This window comes from Ambystoma mexicanum, chromosome 10 (assembly GCF_040938575.1).
Source record: "Ambystoma mexicanum isolate Mex_15411 chromosome 10, UKY_AmexF1_1, whole genome shotgun sequence".
Lineage (NCBI taxonomy): Eukaryota > Metazoa > Chordata > Amphibia > Caudata > Ambystomatidae > Ambystoma > Ambystoma mexicanum.
Window position 1 is genome coordinate 98,022,740 of NC_090932.1, and position 24,493 is coordinate 98,047,232.

At 44.3% G+C, this 24,493-nt stretch overlaps 1 protein-coding gene across 1 annotated transcript in view; it reads right to left on the minus strand.

The window, feature by feature from the left end:
- Positions 1-1,760: 1,760 nt before the first annotated feature.
- The window catches only part of C10H2orf72 (chromosome 10 C2orf72 homolog), a 40,143-nt gene continuing 17,410 nt past the window's right edge, over positions 1,761-24,493 (minus strand). Inside the window, exons 2-3 of the mRNA XM_069617569.1 lie at positions 9,555-9,659; positions 1,761-2,908 (exon numbers count right to left, since the gene is read on the minus strand). Coding sequence (XP_069473670.1) covers positions 2,817-2,908; positions 9,555-9,659 — 197 coding nt within the window. The 3' untranslated portion in view covers positions 1,761-2,816. The remainder of the gene's footprint in view (positions 2,909-9,554; positions 9,660-24,493) is intronic.

A 24,493-nucleotide genomic window follows, 5' to 3' on the forward strand; every position in this document is an offset into this window, starting at 1 on the left:
TCTCACACAGGGACATCTCGCTTTGACATCTGTGCAGAGCTTGCTAACGCAGGTTTGAATTCCGGCAGGGCCAAACTCAGCCTTTCATCCTTCCGAGGTCGATAAATGAGCACCACACGTGTGTAATAAGCAGCGCTCAGATACCCGAGGGTTAGTAGCGCTATATAAAATGTGAAATAATTATTATTATTATTATCATGGTGGTAAATAATAATTCTAGCCTCCTCTGGGCTAGAGATCGGCCTGTTAATGGGCTAGAGATCGGCCTGTTAATGAACGAATTCCCCTCCAAGTGGGCTGATATCAGAAACATTGCTTAGACAATTCTTTGATAAGTCACCCGTTCCTACTCCATGGACTGACTCTCTAAGAATCCTACTCTAAAAAGGGAAATCTTGAAGATGCTTGCTGTTTGTTATAGATCAATTGCCCTATTGACTGTCGAGTACAATTTCTGCGTCCAATCTTTTAAAGAAGTTAAGCAACTGGACCACTGCTAAAAACGCTCTGCCTATGGTGCAACCAGTCGTTTAGAATATTTTTATTGCTAAATTTAAATGTACTTACTGTAATTGCAGGGTTGTGTGTTGGTAAAAAGTATAAGGAAAGGGATGTTTCTAATTGGCAAGTGTTTATTTGGTTGCAAGATAAATTAATATTATGCGTGGTTGCTTTAAAACAATCCACAAAAAAATATATTTACATTGTCTCCCTCTCATCAACCACGCACACTTCCCTGCTACTGGCCCCTGTACCTCAGCTCCTTCTGGTCTGCTTTCCCCACTATTCCTTCGCAACACAGCTGTAGGCTTATCCCATTACATGTAACAGAGGAGTAACCTTGGAAAACTCACGTCGATCTGTCCTAGGAGTTGGTCTCCTCAGTCACCAGATGCCATGCTCCCTCATGAGAGAAGAAAAAGAGGAGGCTCTTAGTTCACCACCGGCCGCATCAGCGGTACCAGAGGAGAGGCCAGCGAGATGAGGTTATGGCAAAACAAGCATTTTCAGGAAATGTAAAACATGTACCCATTTCTTGTTTGCCTTGCAGCCATGCGGGGTGTGTTGTAGATATTCTGATCCAGTGACATGGTCCCAAAACACAGATTATAAACCCAATTAAGACGCCAGTCCACCAGTTTCTAAAGCAAATCACGTGCAGTGCAACAAAAACACCTCGACTAAAATCCTTTCTACAATCTAAGAAGTTATAAAATTTGTACAGTGGCATTAGAGGGGCATGTGCTAGTTTGAACATGGTCACCTATTTAAGAACTTATTTCTGTTCTGTAAACAAGAATGTCTCTGGACTCCTACCTAGGTGTATTCCAAGTGCCAGTCACAGCAAGAAACAAGATGGTGTTTCTGACAAGTTAATTCCACAGACGTAGTCATTCCACAGTGGCCTCTGCACCTTACCTGCAAACTCCTGCAAGTAAGTAAAAACTGCTCCACTGCTTCCTTGCTAGATTCACCTCTATATAAATACATAACATGCATGTCAGGTTACTAGTTCAGTTCAATTAAAAAAATAGAATTTGCATCATTGAGTTAAATAATTAGCATATAACAAGATGCTTTTTTCTATCAGAAACACACCCTGTAATGCACGAGCAAGTGTTTTGTGTGGTGTATAGTTGGAATGGCTACTACCTTCGCTTCTAAATTATTTAACAGGCCCCTTGAAGTCAGTTCTCGAAAGAGAGGTGGTCATTTCAATATGGCACTTCCAGCAAGCATAGAAATGTGTTATTCACAAATTAATTTCAAGTCCACAATTTATTCCAGAAAAGAAATGCATTGACGGATAGTGGTCAAGCCAGAGGGAAATATTCAATAACCACAAAGTAGGATTTGTTTTGAACAGCTCCATGGATGCAACGAGGAGCGCCAGAGAAGGCCTAGCATTCTGGACCAAGATCTGGGGCACCAGACATACTAGAATTAAAACCATACTCCGACTAATTGAACACATACATACAAGGGCAGCAAAGGGAAAGCAGGTGTTCTAGAAAGCCATGTAATAAAAAGGCGTGTTGTCCACTCTGCCTTTAAATTTCAATTCGAAAAGGCTACCCATTCCCTCACAAAGCACAAGATCCATTCAAAGACTAAGCAATTGCTTTCGTAATATCCAGGTTGATGGTACCAAAGGCAGCCAACATCTCTCAGAAGCAATGTACAACTTAGAAAACTATCCCCTTCCCACAGACGGGGGCTGGTGTACAAAAGGGGCAGCAATCTCGCAGACTTTGTCCGGTAATCTCTCCTTCAAATGAAGTGCAATACTATACACAAACGTGTACAGCTGGACTGCAATCCCAAGTAAACAGTGTAAACTGAGAAGTGGATTGTCAGGTAGCATTGCTACTATGAATTCACCAAACCCAATTGGTCACCAGTTTTCTACTTTGGTGTGTCTGGAATTCGTATTTTCTGGATAAACAGAACTAGAGGCAGGTCGAATGGCGCAGTCCTTTTGGGATTAGATTGAAGTCCAGCAGATAACCCGAGGTTCCAGTAGATCCAGTTACATCACATTCCAACAGGTAAAATTGTCCACTGTAGAAAAAGGCACATTCTTCCGTTTCTAGTACCAATTACAATCAATGGCCGTTCTTCCAATAGGTTCCATTGTAAATGCACAAGATGAAATGTTCACATTAAATGCAAAAGGCTGTAGGTCAATATCAAAAGCTCTATACATTCACAGCAGCAGAGTCCAGTAGGTTTTGTAGCTCCGTAGAATGTCAACCTTCCATAAAGCTATTTTGGGAGGTTGTTCTGCCTACTTAATGCCCCTCCATTCCAAATTGTTACGTGTCTATGTGGTTCTCCTCACATCCCCCATTAGATATCTCACAGAGAGACTTCAGGGCAATGCCTTCTTCTGGATGTTGTGGAAACTCTGCAAAAAAAAAATAAATAAATAATAATAGATTAGAGATGCGGTGTGGAAGATGTAAAGGCTCATGGCGCACTAGTTCGTAAACTTAAGCAACAATCCAACAGTTAGACATGAAACCCAAATGCAGAAAGGTTACAGAAATAAGGGATGCTGACGGGCAGTGGGTATTTTTTCCAAACCAGAGTATTCAGGGTTTAAGAAGACATTACTGAGATTCCATAGACACATGGTACGAAACGGAAAATGGCAAATATCAAAAAAGGTCAACTTTCAAAAAAAGAAAAGGGTTTCGGTGCATTTTCAGATGTGCATAGTGCACCCATCACTGGAACACATGTGGGTGCTGCACGTTAGGATTGAGGACTGCCAGAGCTACCCTGAAGCAGGTTCAGATCATAACTAAGGTAAACGGTCAAACACCCGAGATGTTACTAAATAGCACAAGCATTTGGTGAGCGACGTTGAGCTGCATTGCCCAATGTACAAGGAGAAAAGAAGGGGAGTTAGTATTGCAAGAAAATGAATTTCTGCAAATGTAGAAAAAGATGGCGGAGAAAAAGATAAATCACAAGAATAGATGCTCTGCCTCCAAGCCCAGATGTGGTCATAATTACCAGTTGGAACGGCAGCAACTTCTATCCCAGGTTCATTGAAATTGAGAAACATCCATGCACTGCCCAATAAACAATTTAAAAGTTGTGTTAATCTGGGTTACACACTTTGGTTTTTTCTGATTTGGGAAATCGTATAATGTATAGATGATACAGATAGCCGAGCGTTGAATTGATGACACACATGAGCCATCTAAAACCTGGTTACATGTTTAGGATCTATTGTGCCAACCATCATGTGTACTACATGTTACACAGAATTACGGTTCATGTCTGTTGTTCTACTAGCAACTGTAGTCAGGAATTTGGGATATTGGATTCAGGCACAATCACTTTCATCCCATTCGAGATGGTGGGTGCCTTTTTTGTCAAGCTATGGAGATACCATCGTTTAAAGATGGCAGAACTTTTGCGGTGTCCATTATTCCAGCTGCCAAAGACCACATTCTGTCTTTGATATCTTCTTGTTCCTGTTGAGATTATTACAGCCCTGCACGGGACAGAAACTATATTTTTAAAAAAGATAGGACTTCTGATCTGTTTAGTGATTCAAGGAGGATGCCAATACTGGTAAACTGAAATACTGCTCCACCTCAAGATATGCCTGGAAGCAAGACTTGATAGGCTCTTTTTGCACCCACTTTAAGATTGCGACTTGTGCCCCAGTTCCTAGATTAAACCCTCTAAACCGATAGGCTTCGTTAGTATCAGGACGCTGTTCAGACAAAAGAGGTTTTCGATACAGTGGGGCTAGGACTGTTCCTACGGCTTCCTAGCTCTAGTGATCGAATTGATTGAATACACACAAGGGCATTTGTCACCACTGCAGTTTGTGTTATTAAAAAGCAGTGTGATGCATGCTACTTCTCAGTCATAGTGAGCAAGGTTTATGGTCTACAAAAAGGTACTTAGTACCACATTCAGGGCACAGGGTCTACATGTGGTGCAATCCCTCGCATCAAACACCACGAATTATGGAGGCACGCTGGATCAGGATCACATTTATAGTTCCTAACCTAGCGAATTATCCAGGAAACTGAGCTCTTAACAGCACAAAAATCAGGAGCAGTCCTAAAAAAAAAAAAAAAAAAAAAAAAAAGGAGTATAAAAAGGAAGAGCACCTAGTGCTAAAACTACAGTTGTCTTTTCTAGATATTAAATGTTTCTCTATAACTTAATATTGTAATGTCATGAAATTGTGATAAGCCAATACATGCACACATGGAACAATCGGGGGACTTCAGTAAGGTGGGAGAAATTTTGTTGCAAGTTACGGGTTTCCCCTTTGCCACTCATGAGGAGACACTGGAGAGTGGATTTAAAGCAGTGGATGGTAGTGGAGATTTTGACAATGGGTTAGGGAGTTGAGGCGGTGCGTGGCGGAGGGGGAGGGAGAAGGAGGAAAAGCAGGAGGATGCTCAGGAACGGGTTCTGGGAACAGGGATATTGCGTATGCGGTAGAACGAAGGGTGCATGGCAGAGAGCAGTGGGAGAGATTGTGTGATCCCGGTGGGGCTTAGGCAATAATTGTACACAAGTGAAAAACATTTCAATAGTGTCCAGTTGCTCATAGCGTGACAGCCAGCGCAGAGGTGGTGAAATGGGAAATAAAGCAGTGAAAATGGTCATGATTGTGGGTGGCGAAATTGAGCATTTACTCAGTGGGAAGAAGGCAAATATGTGGGAGTGGGAGGCTCAAATACTGGCTCAATAGTCCAGGTGGATCCGTTTGTACGCGTTTTTTTGTAGATTGCTCGGTAAATGAGGTACGATTTTTCTAATCTTGCGCAGGTTAATCGTAGCCACTGTAGAAGTGGTACTAATGAAGTGATGGAAGTCAGGTCACTGTCAAAAAGGACCCTAAGGTTGCCAGCCTTAGGGGAGAATAGCAAAGGCGATGGTGGGGGGCAAGAGGGAGAAATGATAGGTGAGAGAAGAAACAGGAGTGTGAATTACTTTTGTCTTAGTTAAGGCATCACACATTGAAATGCCGTCCAGCAGTAGCTAGTGAGGCATGCAGAGGGGACAGGAGTTAGAGTATGGAAGCAGAATATCGGTTTGCATCTGAAAAGAGGTGCAGGGAGAACCCAGAAGGAGGATAGGAGTTGTCCAAGGGAGGAAGTGCAGAGGGCGAAGACTATGGGGCAGAGGACGGATCTTTGAGGGAAAAACAAGGAGAGTGGTCAGGTCAGAGATATCCGTGAACCAGGAATGAATGGAAAGGTAGGATAAAATCCAGTCAAGAGTTTTGCTCTGGATGCCATGGTCAGAGCGAGTGAAGAAGAGAGTAGGGTGGTCCAATGATAATTTAAAGCTTTACAAGGGCAAAGTAACAGATCACCCCACAAGTAAATGTTGCGTTTAAACATGGCTTCCTATTTTCAATTGCTACTAGCCAATGGTGAGTGATAAGGGACTCTTGGCGAGGAAGAAATGACTCTTAGCGAGGAAGAAATGGTGGGCTGTGTACATGTGGAGAATTGAAGGGAAGAAACTTTTCATAGCCGACTAGGCACCTGAAAATATAACCAAGGCGTTATACTCTAGATAGTAGGAAAATGACTCCCACGTGAAAATTCAAACAAAAAGTTACCGTCTTTAAAGTTACTGACCTATGAGAAGATGCCATTTTTTAGCATCAACTGCACACAATAAACATAGGCAAAGCCAATGGTTTGGAGTCCACAGTTGTTAACTGCATTTAACCTTGTACGCAAAAATACAGTAAATACATGGGACTCGGTAATTGTTAACATGTTTGCAAGTTAGTATTTTCACACATGCAGCATAAGCAGTATATGTTGTGAAAATATTCCTGTTTACTGTGTCATACTGAAGTCTTTTATACTATGTAGATTACTAATGTGCGTCTGCCAACATTAACTTGCAGAGATGTTTGGAACTTTGAAATAAATTACTAAGTATGTAGGCAACGATAATTTTACGTGTTGGATGATGAGAGCAGGGGGCGGTGGGTAGGGGAGAGAATCGCCAGGTAGATTACTCGGAAGTCTTTAATGTGTCATGAGTAGCCAGTCAAGGAGTATCAGGTGAGTTCGACTCAATAGGGCTCCGTCAACCACAAGCAAGACCCCATCCCCAATTAGCATGAAAAGGATTCGTTTACAAACCTGCTGGCAGACACAAATGAGAATAAGAGAGAGAGGGCGGGGGGGGGGCGTCAAAGAGGGAGGGTGAGAAAGGAGAAACCTGGTGAGCGAGAGAGTGTATTAGGAAGGAGATGTGAGAGAAGCCGACACCTGGGAGAGTAACGTGAGAAATTTGGCGAAAGCGATTGCGTTAGAAAGCAAGAGCTAAGAGAAGAGAGTGGAGAGTGATTGCACAGAGGGGACACCCAATGTGTGCACTAAGGGCCCTTATATGCCATTTCCCTCAATGCACTAAGAAGTGCAAAAAACTAGACCAAACCTGAATACACGCTTTTTTTTGTTAACGCTTCGTTGTCCGAACAAGTCTCTGGCGAAGTACCCAGACGCGGGATGGAGGTATTTACAATGGATGCTTATGGAATCCGCCCGCTTTTGGCACCTGCTAATCACAGCATATTCAATGGGAACCCAATGGTTTTCCTCCAGCATGAAAACGAAAAGCATCAGGTTATTGCGGGCACCGACTCCGCGTACACAAAAAAGGCATGCTCCTATTACACATTCGTTTAACAGCCCTTTTGTGCCTGGCACTTAAAAAAGTAAACCATGGGTGATCCCTTGGAAGCGGGCTGTGCATTCATCAACACTGAGAACCATAAAATAAAAAGCTGCAATTAAAAAGCGGCACCGAGCACACAGCAGGTGCAGCTGGCAGGGGTTTACACGGCTGTAGCAACTCCCAACTCAAACCTTTATAAGATTTGGTAGGGAGGGGGAAGGAGGGATTTTCTGAAGTTAAGTAGATTTTAAAATAACACATAAACCCGAAACAGCTTACCCAATGAATGGTGCCCCTAAACACCAACAATCAGTGGTGGAAATGGAAAAAATGTGGTGGGGGATCCCACAAGTGCCAGGGTGGGGGAGGAGTTGGGGGGGGGGGCAGAAGGGGCGTGGTCTAGAGGGGGCGGGGTTGGTAGTGGCCATCCGGTCAGATAAATACTTCAAAAAAGAAAGGAAAACAAGCGCTCACAAAGGCAACATTGCCTTTTAGCGTCAGCCAGGGCTTTAAGTGGGACGGGGCCTGCCGGGGTTCAGCCCCAGCAGGCTCCGAAATTTCGATTTGAGGTGGGGCCCTGTGGGGCCCACTAGTCTCCCCTGCCAGCCCCGGCCATTACACGAAAAGGATTTTTTTCTGAAGCCCTCCCTCGTGTGCGAAAGCTTCAGGCTCCAGAAAAAAATGCCTTTCAGCTTCAGGCTCCAGAAAAAAATGCCTTTCAGCCATAATGGTGGCGTCGCACCTGCGAGGCATCGTTTAAATCAAGTGATGCATGTGGGCCGGCGCCACCATTATGGAGAAAACGTGAGGCCTCTGGAAGCAGAGGCCTTGCTTTCTAAATACTGAAGCTCCCGCCGGAGTTTCAGTCTTAAGGAACAGGGCCTCTGCTTCCAGGGGCCGCACCTTTTCAGCCTTAATGGTGACGCTCCCCCTACTCAGCTGGCAAGGGGCAGCGCCACCATAAAGGCTGAATAGGCGAGGCCCTGTCCCCTGCCAGGCAAGCCTATAGAAAATAAATGCAGAGATCAACACCCTCTCCCCAGGGGGAGAGGGTGTTGATCACTACAAAAGGCTGCCTGGCAGGGGTGCCAGTGGCCCATTGAGCCGCGGCTCCTTGGGGGAGCATGGCCTAACGGGCCAGCAGGACCCCTGCAGTTAGGCCAGGCCCGCTTGATGAGCCCTGGCTCATTTGTTGTGCCAAAAAAAGAAAACGAAAACAAAAAAACGACCACGAGGGAAGCATTGCGCCTTTTATGATGCTCTGGCACTTGTGTGTAAAGCACAATGCTCGCTACATGTACAACTGACTCTTAAGTTGTACATGTAGTAAGCATTGTGAATTACACATCAGTGCCAAAGCCGCGGTAAACGGCAATGCTGCCGTCGCGAATGATTTTTTTGTTGTTGCTTTTTTCCAGCGTGGTTCATGGGCTTGGGCGGCTGACTCTGGCCGGATCCAGAGATCCGGCTACACATCTGGTGCCGGATCTCGGATCCGCCGAGAGCCGGCCCAATGACCAGCACTGCCAACAATTACAAACATGCCATGCAAGTTAATAGCTACAATTTATTTTTTTTTTATTTTTTTTTAAACGTGGGTAGCATTCATTAAAAAAAATTACGTTTTATTTCAGCAGATCGGTTTCCGATTTCCATTTCCAGCCGATGACCTGTACATTACTGGAGGGCACTTAGCAGGCCAGTATTTGCTAAAGGGTTATCCCTGAAGATGTCTTCCACCGCATGAGGTCGTTCTTATGCAAAAGAGGAAAAACCTATATTGGGGGTAACTTGGGTAGCCACAGCGTAATGGGGTGTCCAGAGTTTGTAGACTGTACCAAAGATCGCCCTTGGCCTCCAACCTTCCTTGTCCCTCTCCACCCCGCTGCCCAGTACATGAAAACATGTATTAGAAAATAAACTGTAGCTTGGCCAAGCCATGCCACGAGCCTTGGAAGTTTCCATACCAACTTTTGCAACACTTTATGCCCCCATTTGCCCCGAAACCAAAAACGCGGACATAATGTTTACTTTAAAAGAAGTTATTTAAAGTGACCACCATTCACTTTTTCCGAATACATTAATTGTTCCGTGCTCCCATTTACATAGATATATGCAAGCCGTAACCAGGGGAACATTCCTGTGTCCAGATCCTTCTGCAAACATTGCCAGATGATCAAGGAACGTGTGCAAGAAGTCCAAAAAATGAAATCTGTAAAGTAGCGGGGGGTGGGAGGGGAAAGGTTAACACCGAAAAGGCCTAAAACTGGCGTGTGAGCTGTTGGGGGGCTCACAGTATAGGTGTAAACCTGGAAAGTCTGCTCATAAAAGTTGTGACGCTAGCATCTCTGCCCCCTCTTAGTTACCTCCAGAAACAGGCTTTCCTGCTTTCTTTAAACTCCCACTTCTTCTCTTCCATGGAAAGCACTTCAGGAAAGTAGAATTGGTCTGCTTGCCTTCCGACACTGCATCTGAAAAATAGAAACAGTGACCATCAAATTAATTCCAGCAGGAAGTTTGCATTGACATCATCTGGATACGGCTTTCAAGGAAGTGTTGCTCCATAAAGCCAACAGTATCTCCAGCACCACACACAGCTGAAGGCCATTCTGACGTTGCTCTCACTCGTGCTTTTGTTTGATGCCTCGTTTCCTTAAGAGGTAATTTTCTCCAAAGCTTAAAACGGGCACTAAGGATTTCGAAGAGGAGGGCCACCATTTTATTTTTTAAATCCTGGAGTTCACTTACAATCACCAGTTTTTCGGTTTTCAATGTTTGTTATTTGAATTCCGGGAGGGAGGGTGGTGCCATTGTAATAAAAAATTGATGTGTTCAGAAGTGTTTCCCCATTATTTAATGCGAAATTGAAAATAAAAAAGGGTGAACTTTACTTTGTTTATAAAAAAAATGTTTTTATTAAGATTAATTTTTCAGGTTACACAAAGCAGAAAATGTGGGTATATTTTGTAAACTTGTTAGGATGGTGAGCAAGTTAAAAAAAAAGAAAGATTCTAAAGGGAGCCGGATTAAAAAAGCCTCCACACGTCAAGGTGATTCAGCTCAGGCAGATCCCGAGGCCATCACACAGCCACACAATACAACTACCTATACTTCTGTATCTTTCTTAAAAATGCCTTCAAGTAAACACGTTCTGCTTCCTATGGACACCTTTAAATTTACACTCTAAATTTGAGGTTTTCCAGATCCAGGATACATGCTTGGCTAGATCAAAATAAACCCAAACATCATCCCCTCTCCCTGTAAAATATCTCATCTCTGCTGGGTTTAGTGCCCCCTCTTTCCCTTACAACTCCATCCTTTTATCTTGCTGCAGAAGTGATCTGGATGTCAATGGCAGGGGCACACTATGCCAGCTTCCAGAAAAACCTGGTCCACCAAGACCAATACAATGGTGATTTGATGCAGTATTTAACGTTTCAATGGGGAGTTTACAACTAAAGAAGGTTCAGGTTGCAAGTAACCAGATTCAAATGGGCTTGGGCATATAGAAAACTACAATATTGGGGTCTTAGGGCAGCAGGACAGTACACATATGTGAAGCAGTTCCAGGTAGTGTCGCATAAACTATGAACTGCACATATGTTGGCCGTTTAGGATTCCCATAACATGCATCTCTAACACATTTCACATTTTTTTGTTAGTATGATTAACAAGCCACCTTGCATGCTTTTTGGAATTTCCAATGCATCAAAGTAAGGCATTGATCATAGGAATAATACTGAGCAGATGCCCATTCATTCGCGTTGTTCTGGTTGCGACATGGATCGAAATAAACATTTGATGAGCAGGAGCTCAGTGCAGTCCCTTGGTATCATGCACCACCCACTAAGCAGGAGCTCCCTCTGAGGAATAAGAAGCTAGTACACAGCATGCTAACAATCCAACTTGAGTTGCGCACTAACTATTGATTATATAGGACCCATTATTCTTGAAGTATTAATGCTTACTGATACAAAGTCTGAAACACAGAGTTAATGTCAAATAGCTATGTTAGTACTGCACCATGAGACAAGAGTAGCCTCCGATTGCCAGTGGCATCGCGCTAACTAAAGCTCTATTCAAAAGCTAAAAAGCTCCCATTAATTTCAAACCCTTTATGCATAATTTTAAGAACTTTGGTTTTATTCATTTTTGGTTAAGGGGAAGTACCACACAATTATTGAAACCATTGCTAAAGAAGAGAGGGAGCGGAAATGGGAACTCTGAACATCTGGTTGGCATAGCAACCAGCAAAGCCACAGAATGAAATGGCCAACTCACTAACCCCCCCCCGCCACCCCCCCCCACCCCCCCCCCCCCAACTACTCCACTGAACCACCCAATGAGGAGCTACCTAACACATTTGCTCCAATCAGAAGTCTGGCAGCCTTTCCATTTCCCAGCTGCGTAGTGATTTGCCTCATTGGGCTGTTTCAAGTACCATTGGGCGACGTTTGCGTTACTCTTGGCAGTGATCAGTTTTGTTGGGGACAGCAGGAGAGATGAGTATACACCACGGACCTGTATCCCCAGGCCTTTTCCTTCCACCCCCCCCCCCCCCCTTCTGTGCCTCCCCTCCGCTCCTGATTTGCTTGCAGTACTAGAGGCCGTTTGCTTTCACTTGTGTCTCGTTCTGCGTTGCTCTCAATGGGCTTCGCTGCAGCACTTCATTGGGTGCCCCCCTCTGCCACGCCCTTTCTCTCACTTGTCTTCTCGCCCGTTCCATGCATGCCGTTTGCAAGGTGTTCTGCCTGGGGGAGGAAGACTTGCCTTCAGCCTTGTTGCCTTTGGCATAAGGTATACAAATGTACCCAGACAGCATTCCCGCAAATAGCGAAAAGCATCTTACAGGGGATGGAAGAACATTAGCTTGGTTGTGAAAAACACCACTTCCACTTCTTTCAGTAGACAGCGCAAAGCCCAAACCCGACCAGATGTGGGGCTGCTCCAGCCCAACAGATAAGGGGTGTACTGGCCACGTTTACTCCCTAAAAATAAGCGAATACGCCCAAAAAATAAAAATAGGGAGTAGAAAATCCACTTCACAATCATATCTGGACCACTGGCTGCTCCTCTTTAAACTGTCAAATGCCCATCAACCAAGAGCTGCTGTAAAGAAGACATTGCTCACTGAAGTGTCAAAAGATATTTTCGCAGCCAGTGAAGGTGAGGATGGTTTTAAAATGTGTGTATGACTTTATGCGATCACTCAAATAATTTGAAATCCGTAATACCAAGGTTACCATATTTTTGTCTGAAAAATATGAAACAACCTACTCAGTCATGGATGGCAGCAAGTAAGCAACTCCTCCAATACTCGGCTGGGAAGGCCTCTACAACAGTGCATTTTAATTTAGAATATGGACAGAAATATCTCCTTTTACAATAATTTCAATTAATTCAAATATTTGTATTGGCAAGACACAAGGAAGTGTGAACCTTACCCAAAAAATCAAGGAAAATGTGGGATCAGGGAATGCTTCAGAGGAAGGCAGTAAAAGCCCAGCCAGGTAATTCAAGATGCGGATAGAAGGAAGGGAGAGCGCAAGTGAGGGAGCAAGGGAAAAATAAAAGTGAGAGAACTGGAGCAAAGTGAGGGATGAACGGGGACCATAAGAAGGTGAGAGCAAACTAGGGCGAAGTGAGAGGGGCTGGTAAAAAAGAAGAAAACGACAACTAGAACTTACACATTGCAAGTAAGAGTTCAAAAGCAAGAAGAGGAGATGCGTGAAGGCGGGAACAGGCTAGAACAAGCATTGGCAATGCAAACATTTTGGGCTTTTGTGTAGGCATGAGAAAAGGCACTTGCCAGGCACAGCCATAGTGGTATTAACCGTCCACTGATGGTAGCAGGTACAAAACGGTGAGAGTACCTGAGCATCTAATAGCAGTGCCTGGCAAATGCCGAATACTTATACACAAGCTAAAACTGTTGTCTTTGGCAGTGCATGTTCTGCGAAGTGCTAGGAGTAGCAGGAAATCCATTTCCTTTGTCATCGTAGACGGCCTGGTGAAGCGATTTAGGGCTCTTCCATCGACACAAATTATTTTAAATATGTCGCTTCCCAAGTTGCAATGGACTTCAACCAAGATGCGCAAGCTTTTCATTAGATTGATCTGATTTTCTACATACGACGTGTAAGCAGATATTTTATGGCCTTCCCTTTTAGCTGCGCATCTGTAAATTGTTGTTTCGCTGATTTGTCCAGCCATATGACGCCCTTCACCGGTGCTTAATTTGTGTGGGGGGTTTGCAGGGCTCAGTTCTGGCACTTACTGAGCCTCGGCACTTATCGTCTCAGACACCGACACCGTTTGAATAGGATGTGGTGTTTTGATTATTATTTTTGCTGCCAGTCACGAACACCTATAGAATCAGAGCAAAATGTAAATGATTGAGTTCAAAGACACACTGGGTCACGTGTCAAGACACGAGTGTGTAATTTTATGTGCATGTTGATAAGCATTTGTAAATCGCATTTCTGCTGTAGTGAGTACATCCTTCAACCAAAATAATCTGGTGGGAGTTGCCGCTTTAACCCCATACATACTTGAATATTTTGAAATTAGGGCGTGCAATATGCAGCATATTAATCCTATCAAATACATCACAGGCCGATTCTACAGAATGCTTGACTACTTGAGTCACTGAAAGGTTTCTACTCCACAAATGTGCGAGTGCCGATCTTTGTTCTCCTGCTCAAATTAAATAGCCTTTGTCGGGATTTGCAGTTTTCCTCGTTATTCTTTTAATGTAGCGGATCAAAAAAAAAAAGAACATTGCCTTCTCCAGATGCGAGCAAGTAAAATGTGACTGTCATAACGTGAACGGATTCCAGGCACACAATCTGGACACCATGAAGCAATTCTAACTAACCCCTGCTTTTCCATTCAGTTACACTCCATAAAAACAAGGTGAAGTGGGTGTTCAGGGTGTCGGCTGTTTCTGCCCAGCAAAGCCCAAACGAAAGGGAGCTACAACAGCTATAAGCACGCCACCGTGTTGTCCAAGGTGGAAGCAAAATATTAGGTTTTGGCACATTTGGGGGTTCTAAACTGAGAATATCTGGTTGGCATACCAATGGGTAATGATGCAATGGCGTGAAACCGCCAAATTACTCAAATCTCTTTCCAAACTCCTCCACTGTACCACCCAAAGATAACTTACCCAACAATATGTGCTCCAATCAACAGCTTTATAAGAAGCAAGTCGGGTGCCAGACTTACCATTTTCCAGGTGCACAGTGATTTCGTATTACACTATAAAGTTGGGGTAGTGTTTTACTTTTGGCAGCAGATATTTTTTGTCCTCCTGGGCTGCCTTTCTACTAACCCTCCCACTCCATGCACACCCTCTACCCCAGCCATCCCCCATCCCATTACATGTGCTGGTTGGGTTTTATTTGGACTTCTTTTGACAAGTCCTCCCAAGGCTGCTTTTGTCACTCCCCTGGAGTATCTCACAAAACACATTCCGGACCACGGACGCCAAATGCAGTTGACCCCTCCCACCTTGGTTGGCACAGGCTCCTAATTCAGTATAACAGGTTACCTCGAGACGGCCAAATGAGGTAGAGGGCTTGGGAGAATTTGTCGATAGGGAAGGGGGTGTTTTAGGGTAACCGGAATGATGCAAGGATCTTGCATAGTGGATGGGTATGGGGGAAGTGAGGAAAGGTACATACATGTATTGAAAAACACTCTTGGATTCTCCTGCTTCACCTGACCTAATTCCAGCATTCACTCCATTGACCCGCCTGAGCACACCCCTTCTTGATGAAGACCAGGGGCGTTGCTAGGTGGGGCTAAGGGTGCTATAGCCCCTGATCTTTTGGTTGTAGCCCCGGATAGAATCTCAGGAGCTACAGCCAAAATACTAGCTAGCCCCCAGTCCCAACAGTTCCGACATCAGCGTAGCCCCGGGTCTTTTCCAGACCTAGCAACTCCCCTGATTAAGACTTTGCTCACATGGAGAAGCAAACATACATTGGGTCATAACATAGCTGGCAAGCAACTAAATAAGCAACATCATACCAGGAACACCTGGAAAAGTATTTACATAAGCACAGGTACTGGAACACAAATACAAGAGACAAGAGCAGCATACTCTCTCAGCACTGAAGTGCTTGCTGAACACAAAAACACATGGTTGAGCATAGTATTAAGCAAAGTACCACCATGGCAGCAACACGCGAACATTGCAGTGTTCAAAGCCCCCCATCCGCTACTCAGGGTGTTCATAACTTGCTGAGCAACAAAAGGAAAGGAACTTTTTGTATGCCAGATGAAACGTTCCTGTTTAACAAGAGTTTGCCAGAGTCCTAATTCCGGCTGTGGTCCTTCCCCACACACACACCACGACACAAACAAGGAGCACTTAACTGAGGCCTGGGGTGGGGCAGGGGTGGGGGTGACTGCCTCCTCTCCAGGATCTGAAGATCAAGCCATAAGTGGGATGAATCCACGGTCTGGGCGATTCGATCTCGTGACCCACAAGAGAAATCTCCTGGTGCCTCCTCCTCCGGTCCTCTGTTCACCCAAGATCACCATCCCTCTGCTTCCAACAGAGTTCTTGCCCGCACTCCTCCGGCCCGTGCCGGACACCCAAAATCATCAACAAGCAGCATGGGCCAGGGAGGGGTTTACAGGCAGTCTACTTGTATGCATGCGCGCCCACCAACGGCCCCCACTGCCTCATGGGAACTGTTGTCTCCCGGTCCTCGCAAACAAGTCTCCGTGCCCCCTTTTCGCTCACAGCTTTGTTCATGTTTTTTGCCCCCCAAACAACTACCTCTCTACCTCCACCCAGAAACCCTAACCCTGCGCTGTCTATCAACCTGCAGCCACCCACCTTACCCCCCCACTCTCTCCACCCCCGACCAACCTACCCCAAATTTCTCTAACCCCACCCACCTCCACTCTCTCTACCCCCAACCACCCACACTACCTCTGCTATCTACCCCACTCATGCTCCATTTCCTACACTTCGCTCATATTTTCCTGAAACATTCAAAACGGTTCACGTCAAGCCTCTAATAAAAAAACCTTCCCTCAATCCTCTCAAGCCCAAAAACTACCGCCCCATCTCAAACACAAGGTTCCTTGCCAAACTCATCAACCGAACCGTCTACTCCCAACTAAATGCCTTTGTCGAAGCCAATAATCTCTTGGACCCCGCTCAATCATGTTTCAGATCTCGACACGGAACTGAAACCACCCTAACCTCAATCTGGGATGACCTTAAAAACACCAGACTCTGCGGGATGCGGCGCATTAATCCTTCTTGACCCATCCGCCGCCTTCGATACAATTAACCACTCAATCCTCCTTGCCGCCTCCACTCTCTAGGAATTCGTGTAACCGCCCTCAAATGGATAGCATCCTTCCTCAAAAATAGGAACCAAATAACCCTACTCTCCACCTATTCCCCCCAGCCGCCACCCCCTCCCCCAAGCCCGACCAGTCGACACGGGAGTTCCACAAGGAGCATACCCATCAGCCCTCCTGTTCAATCTCTACATGGCCACCCTCCCACGAATAATTTATTCACACAACATCCCGTGCTATAACTACGCTGATGACACTCAACTAATTCTAAAACTCCTGAACTCAAAACCCAACTGCCGACCTGACCTTGCTTCCTGCCTCCTCGACAGAGCTCTGGATGACCACAAACCACCTCTTGCTAAACCCCGCCAAAACCGAAATAATGGTATGTGGCAACACCGAACTCCTTCCACACCCACTACCCTGGCCATCTGCCATGGGCAACTCACCGACCCCCTCTAATTCAGTAAAAAAAAAAAAAAAAAAAAAAAAAAAAAACCCTTGGTTGCACCCTAGACTCTGACCTAACACTCTTGCGCCAAGTCAACAACGTCTCAAAGTCCTGCCACTTCCACTTTAAAATGCTTAGACGCAATTTCCCATACCTCTCATTTCCCAACAGACTTTCAGCGGTTCAATCAATTGTTATATCAAGACTGGACTACACTAACACCCCCTCTACCTCGGAGTCCACGCATACCAACTGACTAAACAGTGACAAAGAGCACAAAACACTGCAGCCAAACTGCTACTAGCGCTTGGCCCGAGAGACCACATCTCCCCAGCCCTCAAAAACTCTGCACTGGCTTCCGGTTGCCCGAAGAGTGACTTTCAAAACCTTATGCATTTCTCACCGAGCACTGCATAAAACCAGACCTCAATATCTTCAAGACAAACTAAAACCCCATCACCCTGCACATACTCTAAGATCAAGCTCTGCCGGCCTCCTAGTAATACCAAAAACAAACTCAGTCAAGTTAGGCGGATCATCATTCTTGACCTTGGCCCCCACACTGTGGAACGCACTCCCACCCCACATCCGACTCACTGAAGACCTCATGTCTTTCCGGAAATTATTGAAAACTTGTCTCTTCCGCTAAAACCGACCCCGAACTCAAACTAACTCAATATGTATAACATTGCAATGACTATGCCAAATGCTTGATCAAAAACTAATAACCTCTAATGTAAACTAAAAAGGACAAATAGAATGAATAAAGTAGATCAATGCAGTGAAGTGGATAAAAGAATAAGCTGTACGAAAGCAGTAAAGCGGTTGAAATAAATTAAATGGATTGCAATGACGAAAGGAACAAAAATGGACGGAAGGAATAAAGTGAAGAGGGTGGAAAGATGAATACAGGAGACGGATGAGTGCACAGACAGATGGCATGGAACGTATGAATGCATGGTATGAATTGAAAGTACAGAATAGACGACTCGAGCACATGAGAGGTGTAGTGCATGGACAGATGGTTGAGTGCGCAGAGCGGAGGTAGGGTGTGAGTGGATGAGAAAATAGAGCGGATGCAGGGTGTTGAGCAGGTGTAGGGCGTGATAGTATTGAACAGATGTAGGTTGTTGAGCAGATATAAGGTGCAGTGGTGTTGAGCAGATGTAGTATGTTGAGCGGTTGTAGGGTATGGTGCGGAGCGTGTGTAGAATGCAGAGCAAATGGGTGATGTAGGAGGATGGAACCGGTGAAGTGGTTGGAGGGAACGGTGAAGTGGCTGGAGGGAACGGTGAAGTGGCTGGAGGGAACGGGTGTAATAAGGCGAAGAAACAAGTGAAGTGGGTGGTAGGAACGGAGGATGGACCTGGAAGAAAGGGTGATGTATGTGGACAAAACGGGTCAAATATATTGAATAGAACGATTGAAGTATGTGGATGGAACGTGTGAAGTGGATGGATCAAATGAAAAATTTGGTTGGAACGAAGGAAGTATGTGAGTGGAATGGATGAACTGGGTGGAACGGATGAACTGGGTGAAGCATGTGTATGGAACGGATGGGCGTGCGTGGGACGGATGGTAGTGTGTGGGATGGATGGGAGTGCTTGAAACGGTCGGAAAACATGGAACAATCGGAGTACTTGGAACGGATGGAGTACATGGAACGGATGGAGTGAAGCACCTAATGTAAACCACCATAATCACATCTCCACGCTCACTCTCTTTACACCACCACTCAAATAGAATACAGCGATACTATGACACCATTCGGTATAGCTGTTCTCATACCATCATTTGTCACATACTCATCACTACCTAAACACTGCTCGTTACACACCCTCCAGCGTAGGCATTTCTCCTCAGGCCTATCGCAGACAAAAATCGGTCTGGATAGCAACCTGCCAGAACAAACACATACTCTTGATCTCTCAACCTCCACACCTACCGATAAGAAGCAGCTATCACACAAATCTCACACCAGCTGCACACATATCCGGTGCTCATACGCACCTTTTGACTCTCTCTATTCTCTCTACGGACCTGAACTTCAGTTCCCGAGGGCGTTCAACCTACCAGCGCCTTGAGACCATACCAATGGTACATAAGGCGCTATATAAATGCAAAGTAACATAACATATTGCCTCTTGCTCATCAACAATGGCACCCTTACTCAATTGTTTCCTTCCTTGCTCCATTCTTCTTCCTGCTCATTCTCTTGCACACCTGTGGCCCTCGTCATATCCTGCTTTGAAACTTTCTTTACTCCTTGCACCCCAGTGCCTATAAATGCAAAGAACAGCAGTAACCACCAAAACGATTGGTTTTGCCAATGCTTGTTACACCACATCTTTGGAGTTCATAATGTAGCAATAAACTGTCTAACATACTAGCTGGGCAGTGGACTGCTAGAATTTTATGACGTTAGATTTACTGCACACTATACACTGTGACGTCACGGCAAACAGAAGGGTCTCAGACTTTGGGTCTTTTTAAACAAAATACTTTATTAGGCAGTTGTAACCAAAACATGGTTTAAATTATAAAGCAAAAAGTGTTCCAACTTAAGCGACTTAAAAGTCCATCCCTTAATAAATAATGCAAACATAAAATGCACTTCGCCTATGAAGGAGGTGCCCAAAGTACTAAAGTACGCTTGCCAGTCACAACTAATCCGTCAACTTAAAGAAAAGTTTCTTGACTCAAAGGTTCCAAAAAGTGAGTTGTCAAAATGGATAAATCAAAGGGTGAAATAAGGACTTCCTTCACTTCAGTGAAAACTGGGGGGGGGGGCTAAAATCTCCAACAAAGTTCTCCCCCAATATAGCAAAGTCCATCAATTCAGAGAGGCCTTCTCCTAGGGCTCCTTGGGTAGAAAAGCTGGGAAGAACTCAAAGTGGGACCTGTAGTTGCCTTTCTGGTGCATAGTTCGAGGTGGTCGGGGGGGGGGGTCCCCCTCTCTCCCTCTCATTTGTGTTGCCTAACCTCCTGCTCTGAATTACTTCTACCTCTCCCTTCCGAAGCCTTTAACTTCTGCCCCTCTTGTGCTCCAGAGGTCTTTTGTACCCAAACTCCTGACTGGACACATTCTCCTATCTGCACCCATCCCAGTCTTCCTTTCAGGGCTTGTTCAGAGTCTCGAGTTCTCGCTCTTAACTCCTCTTACTTGGTTGCGCTTTTCTCTTTGTCCCTCTTCTAAAGGGAACTTGCTTCTGTCCAGGTCTCTCTACCAGTCCTTGACTGAGACAAGTTCAGGGTGAGCTGGCACTACATTTAGAGCCAGACAACTCCACTTCATGTTGGCTGCTGATGGAGGAAGGCCCTCTGAACTCTGGTCCTCCTGTTTTAGGCTTCCTTTCCCGACTGGCCAGTTGAACTTCTGTTTTAAATCAAGATTTCCCTTCTTTGTTTGAGATTATGTTTTCTTGTTTTATCATAGGCCCATTTTCAATATTATTTGTCCTGCCCTTGAGACTCAGCTTTTTATTTTATTAATTTAAATGCCACTTACATTTCCCCAGTTTCCTCTATGGGGATTTGAAACCAGGTCCTCCCATAGGCTCGATGATCATTGAAACATTCAGGACTCTGTCGAAGGAAAAGGCTAGGGCCTTTCCTCCGAGGCCCTGCACTGTTTTTCTGCCATCATCTCTCATCCACTCCCATCTCTCAGAGCTCAGCACACCGCTGTTCCGGCTCCCGGTGTTCCAGCCCAAGCATGCCGAGGAGTGGATACCCCTTGTTCCACCATAGGGCAGTCCTCGGTAAGTCTCTTGTGGGGAACACGGCACCGCAATTCACCACAACGTGTGTGTGTGTGTGTATATATATATATATATATATATATATATCAAGGGGAGGAGATAGAGAGAAACTGCTCAGACAACGAGAAACGAGAGTCATCATTGATTTCGAGAGCAAGTTCCCATTGGGACATAATATCGATGAGGAACTTTATACTTTCTTGGGCGAATAAATTACTGGGATGTTATATTATCCCCCTCCTGGTAAATCAGCAAAATGACTATGCACTGAAGATTGTTAAGCCTTCCCTTAGAATTCCCCCTATGAAAGAGGGTTTTTTCCGCCAGATGGGTTCCACTGGCGTTATTGCTTTTAATTATGTTTAGACTCAGGTTATCCTACCCCCTTATAGAGCCATATTAAATTAGCATGCCTTCCTGCCTTAGATGAGGGAGATGTTCATGATTGGGTGTTTTCATTATTTTCTTTTTAGCACCAGTCACTTTAACTAAAAGGTGTATATAACAATCTGTGGCAGATAATAGTAATGGTATGCCGCGGTAAAAATGAGATTGTATGCATTATGCATCGTATTACAGTTCTGCGGTAACCGTACCCGTTGAAGGTATGAATTATGTACCATAAGTCATATATCCGAAGGGACACGGCATTGGTTCTACACCCCATTAGTGGAAGATATTCACAAACCACTGTTTGGGCTGGAGAATTAGATGTGTTCTAAGAAACCTTCAGATGCAATAAAATTCATAAATATACGAATTTAGATTCGAATTGCCATTCGTTGAAACTGGGGTTTTTCACAAAAAGAACATGTGCACATATAAAATGATGCGATACTGATTGATTTTAACACCCAGTCTCCATGTTATATTGAGTAACTGAACCTATTTAAAAATGGCGGACAGCTTGCATAGGCAGAGGGTACTGAACTAATTTTAGTCCTACCTTTATTTTGAAGGTCAAACTGTAGGGGGAGGGTTTAAATACTGTGTCTTGGAAAACTGAATTCATGTGAACAAGCTACAAGCCGTAGCGAAACGCGTCATCTCTGAGGTTTTCCTTTGTGTTGCTGGGCTGGAGGTTTCCACATGGAACTTTTAAATTTTGTTTGGAAATAAAGAAGATTTTTTAAAACTGAGCGACGGTGCAGCTGGCTTTTGTTATGAACGTTTTGATTTACTCTGCAATTATTCACAGCATCCCGGGAGTGCGGCTCGAGTTTGCGCCAATGTTTGGTGCAAGAAAAATTATGATATATATATATATATATATATATATATATATATATATATCTTTTTTATTTTACATACAGTATATTTACAAACTTTCCACAAGTCCAATATGCCAGAACAATCAAGTAAAAACAGAACAAAAGAAGTCAGACACAAAATATGACATCACAAACATAAAAAACATAGAAAAACATTAACATTTGAACAGAGACAATCATACAAGGCTGACCATAGCCAGTGATGATTGCTTTTATTAAAACCCAGGAATACATCTCAGGTTAAAACATTCAAAAATACTTGAAACCTTCCTCCATAATATGGTGAAGTAAATAGAACATGCTTTGTGTTCGCCAATCAAACAGAGCCCAGATGTCTTCCATTGTTAAACACTCACATAGGCCTGCTGCATGAAGGGCCTGTTGCCTCAGGATCTGCAAAGAATCACATTGTGCCAACAGAGGTTTCACTGTTACCATAATGCCTTACCCCACAGGCGAAACACCCTCTGTTCCCTTAATGTCTGACCAGGCACCCTCAATTTCCCGTGTTCTAACCGTGTTGAATTTTAGTTTCAGATAATCCCAGACCAGGGCGTTCCCAATGAATCTTTCAACGTGCGCAGCTACTTTCTACAGTTGCTGAATACAACATACTTTTCATGTACAAAGTATATATTCATGTTGGATTTTAAAAGGCTGAATGTAGTGCCCTATGTATCGCCTGCGGATCTTTGAACCCACTTATCTCAATAAAACAGATGGGTGTCCCCTACTTCGCCGACAGGGGGAGAGAATAGGCAATAATAGATACAGTGGTCCTGTCTGGCAGAAAAAGAACCTTAAATTAACACGTTATAGCTAGACTGACCTCCAGCACAGGGAGGAGACACTCAATTGGACCCACAGCTCATGAGGCATTTTGAAAAAATATACATTTTTATTTCTTGAACAAATTGGTAAAATACATATTAAATCTTTATGACCCTTACTCAATTAAATACTATGCACACAAATCACTGTATTTCCTCTGTGATAACCCATAGTGCAAATTTCAAAGTGTCTAGTGTACTAGAAGAACTATAAATTCAGAATAAAGCTGCATTTATAAAGACCTATAGTAACCACTCAATTTTATTAATAATTTGACAGAAAGATGAATTTTAGTTATTATACAGGCTCAAAATGCTGTAAAACCTTTAAACAGGACCCAACCATAGGGTCCAAGTTCCACAAAGACAGTTGGAAACGCGGGACCCCAAACTCAGGCGAAAGAGATCGCATGAGTTAAGGGGACCAGTATTTGCAAGTGTTTCCGTGGTCAACTGATTCCGTTTATACGTAGATATAGGTACGACATTCAGTATAAAGAAACTTGGCCCTGCCTATAATTCCTTCATGATTGATGGGATCATCATCAAAGTCGGACAGGAGGTCAAAACACTGGGATTCTACCTAGACTCCAATTTCTCCCTCAAAAGACAAGCAAGTTCTCTTGCATCTTCCACGGCTTATAAGTGTAAATTAATCCGCGCAGCCAAACCCTTCCTATGGAACTCCATCTGCCCGACACTTGCCAGAGTCCTCATATTGTCTCGCCTCGACTACTGCAATGCCATGTATTTGGGATCCAAGGCCACCACCAGTAAATTGCAAACCCTCCAGAACAACGCTCTCAGAGCAGCTCTGGGCATTTCCAGAAGAGAGCACATTACAGGATTCGGCCAACAGAACAGCTGGCTCTCCACTAGAGATAAAATTCTCTTAAAACAGCATCACTCACCCACAAGTCTCTTAACAATGCTGCCCCAACCTACCTGATCAACAGATTCCACAGACAGTCCTCCTCAAGACCCGTCAGAACTGCATACAAAGACTGTTTATCTGTTCCCCACTACAAACGGGCCACCATAGGGGGCAACAGTTTCCCGGTAAAAGCTGCTAAGCTCTGGAACTCGCTGTCCCCAAACCTTAGAGCAGACCTTCCCTATCTGAACTTCCGACCCAAGGTAGTCTCCTGGCTGAAACTGGAGACACATTAAGATTATGAAGTGCCCATCGCTCTCCGCAAACATTGTAACCATGTGTGCCTTCTTGCTTACCGTATATTACGGCACTATAACACGACTGCTGATTTGTATATAACACTATGTACCTTATTTTTGTATCATGTATATTCCCTGTGTATTGTAACCAAGCTTTGAAAATTCTTGTAAATGCTGCACCCTGATACCCCCGGGTACGCTTGCGCATTATAAATAATAAAAACAAAATCAGAAAAATTGTAACATTAGTAAAGGTAGAAAAGAGCCTGAACAGAGGAGTGAGGATACTAGACGGCAGAGTAATTCCAACTGTGCAAATGGGCCGTTCAGACTGATCGTACAAGTACGACTTAGACAAACAGACGTAGTACAGTGGCAAGGGAGTGCTGTATGTACCCACTTATCTGCCACGTCCGTAATCTTTACAATAGGGCTACTAGGCAGCAACACGGATCTAGTCGATACCACATCGTAAATTAAACCCTGTACGGT